Below are 4,225 nucleotides of genomic sequence, written 5' to 3'. Positions count from 1 at the left end.
ATATTTAAATATTATAACCTTTCTTATTATAATATTTGCGAAGACTGTTTACAATATATATTTTTTTATATAAACATACAATGTGTAATACTTATTTACAGTTCAACTGTAAGTAATACTTTATATAAAGCATACTATAAAACTTTTAAAAAATACTTTACGTACTATTAATAATACATTTTTTAATAATTTTTAAATAATTTAACATACTTACGTATTAATAAATATTGAACTATGATCACAACGCAATAATTATGAAATTTTCGAAAGAACTACTTAAACGATTGAGGTCAGATGAACGAGACGTATCACACTTATTTGATGCTCACGCAGTTCTTCATGCACCGCGTGATAAACCTTATCTATAAATCGCACTGTCTAGACGAAATAGTATTTATATGTACATACATGCTGTGGACTCTGGAATCTAATCGAATAGATAAAAAAGCAGCTTCAAATCACTCCTTATTATGAAATCATTGTGATTATATAGTTTAACTTTGAACTTATCTATAATAAATTATAATAAAATTTGTTTGTGATTCAATATCAAAGTTAACAATTTTTAGTTGTTATATATATTTATTTTTCTTTAAATTGATATAATTTAAGAAAATTAGAGTATAATTATATTATACTCTAATATAATGACTACTTATTATCTGTGCATATTCTAAGAAACGTCGCTTATAATAATCATTTATTATTATAAAACTGAGGAAAAGGAGTAGTAAAAATAAAATACAAATAAATAAATATTAATAATAAAATATAAACATTATAAAATAAATTCTTGTTTTTAATTATTCTTAAATTTACTTAGTTATTTTCGATTATTAAATATTATATATAGATCAATTAATGATGATTGATTAAATTATTTAATAAAAATTTATTATAAATTTAATAAAAATACTTAAAAAAAATGTGTATATATAATTGTTATATATTATATTATATATTATATAATATAATTAAAACAGTAAAATTTCTTATGTAATTATATAATTTATATAATTTATTATTACATCAATAACAGAAAAAAATAATAAAACTCTAAGTAAATAGTTAATTTTAAAGATTTGGGATTTAAAAAATCTTTTAAATAAGACGATTTTGGAACTAAGATTTTTTTACGGAATCCGGATGTTTAAATTCTTTTGATAATTTTGAATCATCCGTGTCTGCTTATGCGACAATCACACTAATAATAATAATACAGGCTAAATTATCTATCAGACTATGTAGATGGAATGGACTTTGTACTGAGGAGACATGATATAAAAAAGAACCGTAAAGAATCATGTCCCCTTTTTACAGTATTGTTCTTACAGTATTGTACTAGAAATATTTGTACAAGAATATCTTTCTTAATAATGGAGTATTAGAAAGTAGCAAAGAAAAATTTTTAAAACTATTATTTTGCAAATTTAAAAGTGCATAAATTATTTCACATATTATTTAATATTATTATATGATTTATATATAAATTAATATCTGTTTTTTTCTATTTAATTACATAATAGAATAAAGTGTCTTACTTTGACTTTTTTAAATTAACTAATAGAAATATCGTATATATCAATGTACTTGAAGAAGGAAAGTATTTATTCTTACTTTCAATGACATATTATTCTGGGATTGACCTTCGCATGTGTTACGCATTCTGCTTTTTTGGAAAAAAAAAGATATATTACCTAGTCACAATCAGACGATGTAATTGTGTGAAATACGCTCAAAAGTTGTGCTGAAAGTGAATGTTGTAACATATAATAGATTTAATTAAATTTAATTAAAAAATTTTTATTAAAGCTGCGAAGAAACATCTACATATTAGAGAATATTTATATATCTTATTTAAAAAATCTACATAATAACTGTCACATCTACATAACTTTTCTAATAACTTTTCAATAATATTAAAAAATATATAAAAAATTAAAAAAATATAATGTTATTATAAAAAATAAACAAAAAATTAAGAAATAAATAAAAAATCAATGTTTATGCATATATGTGCATATATTTTTTATTAATTTTTAAAAATTTATCTTAAAAACAGTTTCGCTTGTGGAATAAGCAACAAGTACTTAAGGATCTAACTATGAGAATGTTTTTGTATCTGCTAACCACAGTTAACAGATGTCGTACTTCAGTCAGTAGTGGCTTATTCAAACTGCGTTTACTGCGCAGGCGGTTTTCCATGTTATAAGTATTCAACGTGCGTGACTGGAGTCAGCATTCGTGCTGAGGTATCAGACAGGTTCGGGAGTTACACCGGAGAATATCTGCTGATCTGTGTAATTCAATACCGTAAGTACCATTTTATGATAAAATACATAATAATATTTAATTCTTGTTTATTAAAATTTTATCTCCGAATGAGAATAGATTGAAGCTTCATTCTACAATGCTATATTTAAAAAATGACACTGTTATATTTAAAAAATGACTATTTAAAAAATGTTAATTGAAAGTTGCGAAAGTGATTGTTTCACAACATTTGTTGTTACATGTACTTACATATTTTCGAGAATTCTTGCATGACTTGTAAAAAGTTATATCATTATATAGTACATTACATGAAGTTATCAATAATTTTTAAATATATTATTTCTTCAATTTTGGAGTTGTAAAGTTTATTTAATTGAAAATTTAATCAAGAAAGTTTTTCATTTTCTTTTGAGTTTAATTAAGTTGTGTATTTACATATACGGTCTTAATAAATCATTTATTATTATTTAATTTTTGTCACAATAAAGCGCATTGAGATTGTTTAAATAATATTATACAATTATTATTAATATTATACAATTAATAATATTAATAATATTATACAAAATATTAATATTATACAATTATTTGACAATTAATAAAAATAATTGATTAATTCGACAATTTATATAATTGTCGTAAATATCTAGATTCTATCGATTTCTCAAGGACTTTGCCAAACTGGAAAATATTATGATATCAGTATTCAAAGATATTATTTATGTCTTTATTTATCGTCATGAAGAACGACGTCTAGAATTTCTCTTTCAATATTTTGCAGAGTGACTTGATAAATTGAATGATTTAAAACTTTATGCTTTGACAAACTAATTTAGAATTTAATTTAAAATTGTGTTTAATGTAAAAATGTATGGATGTGAGAAATACTTTTATTGAGAAGTTTTAGAAAATTTAATGTAAAGATTATTTATTTATTCATTAAATGCGCCATAAGAATATCAATAATTATTTTCAATAATGTCTAAATAAATCGATTTTGTCAAGTTTTTAGTTTGTTTTAAAATAATTTGTTATATTTTTTATGTATGTGTTTAAATATAGTTTTAATAAAATTATAATTCTTTAGAAATTTTAAGCAAATTAAATCACTCTTATAATGTATGTTTTTATTTAAACAGATATTATATTTTCGACGTACGCGTGATAAACTTGTTTGAAAGTATGGCGACGGAAGTGGCGCAACTTCCCCATTTAAAGGTCTTCGATCGCGTAATGGAATTACCCATTGTTGAGTTAGCGGTCGTCAAATCCGCAGAAACGTATTCCAAAGTGAAGAGTTCGTATCAATTGATGAATTGGGCTTTGAGCACGGCCGAATTCTCACTAAGCACCGCGACAAGACAAGCGATGCCCATCGCCGTACCCATCGCGAAAAGACTTGAGACTCCCATCAATTTCGTTGATAATACGTTATGCCTTGGTCTTGATAAAATTGAAGAAAAAGTACCGTTGATGAAGGAGAAACCCGCACAGGTTTGTGATAGAACCTTTTTCTATCATATAATTATAATTAATAAACATTAATTTATTACAACATGTTCAGTTTGTATTTTTTAATAAATTAAAAGTTGAAATTAAAAAAATAATTACAATAACATATATTGGATATATTTTTTTCTTAGATTTTAGAGAAGGCGGTATCAAGAATTTCGCATGTAAACGATTTGATTCTTGAACAAGCGACAAATTTGCGAGACATCAGCTGGAATACGGCCAATCAAATACTCGATACACGCTATGGCAGTGTGGCCGTGAGAGGTATAGATAACACGGCTGTTGTTGTTGATAAACTCATTGACAGATATTTCCCCCGCAACAGAAGAAGAAAAACCGATAGGTAAAGCGTAAAATTTTAATTTTTTGACATTTTATTGAAACAATTAATGTTTATATATATATATATATATATATATATATATATATATATATA

At 24.0% G+C, this 4,225-nt stretch overlaps 1 protein-coding gene across 1 annotated transcript; it reads left to right on the top strand.

The window, feature by feature from the left end:
- Positions 1–3,456: 3,456 nt before the first annotated feature.
- LOC105625273 (lipid storage droplets surface-binding protein 2-like) lies at positions 3,457–4,132 on the top strand (the record flags this gene model as incomplete). Its single annotated transcript, XM_012206611.1, is given in 3 exon segments — positions 3,457–3,768; positions 3,918–4,103; positions 4,105–4,132. Coding segments are annotated over 3 exon segments (526 nt in total), but the record flags the coding sequence as incomplete, so codon positions are not given.
- Positions 4,133–4,225: the final 93 nt, after the last annotated feature.

This window comes from Atta cephalotes (assembly GCF_000143395.1).
Source record: "Atta cephalotes unplaced genomic scaffold scaffold00598, whole genome shotgun sequence".
Taxonomy (NCBI): Eukaryota; Metazoa; Arthropoda; class Insecta; order Hymenoptera; family Formicidae; genus Atta; species Atta cephalotes.
This window is presented reverse-complemented; position numbering and strand designations above follow the sequence as displayed.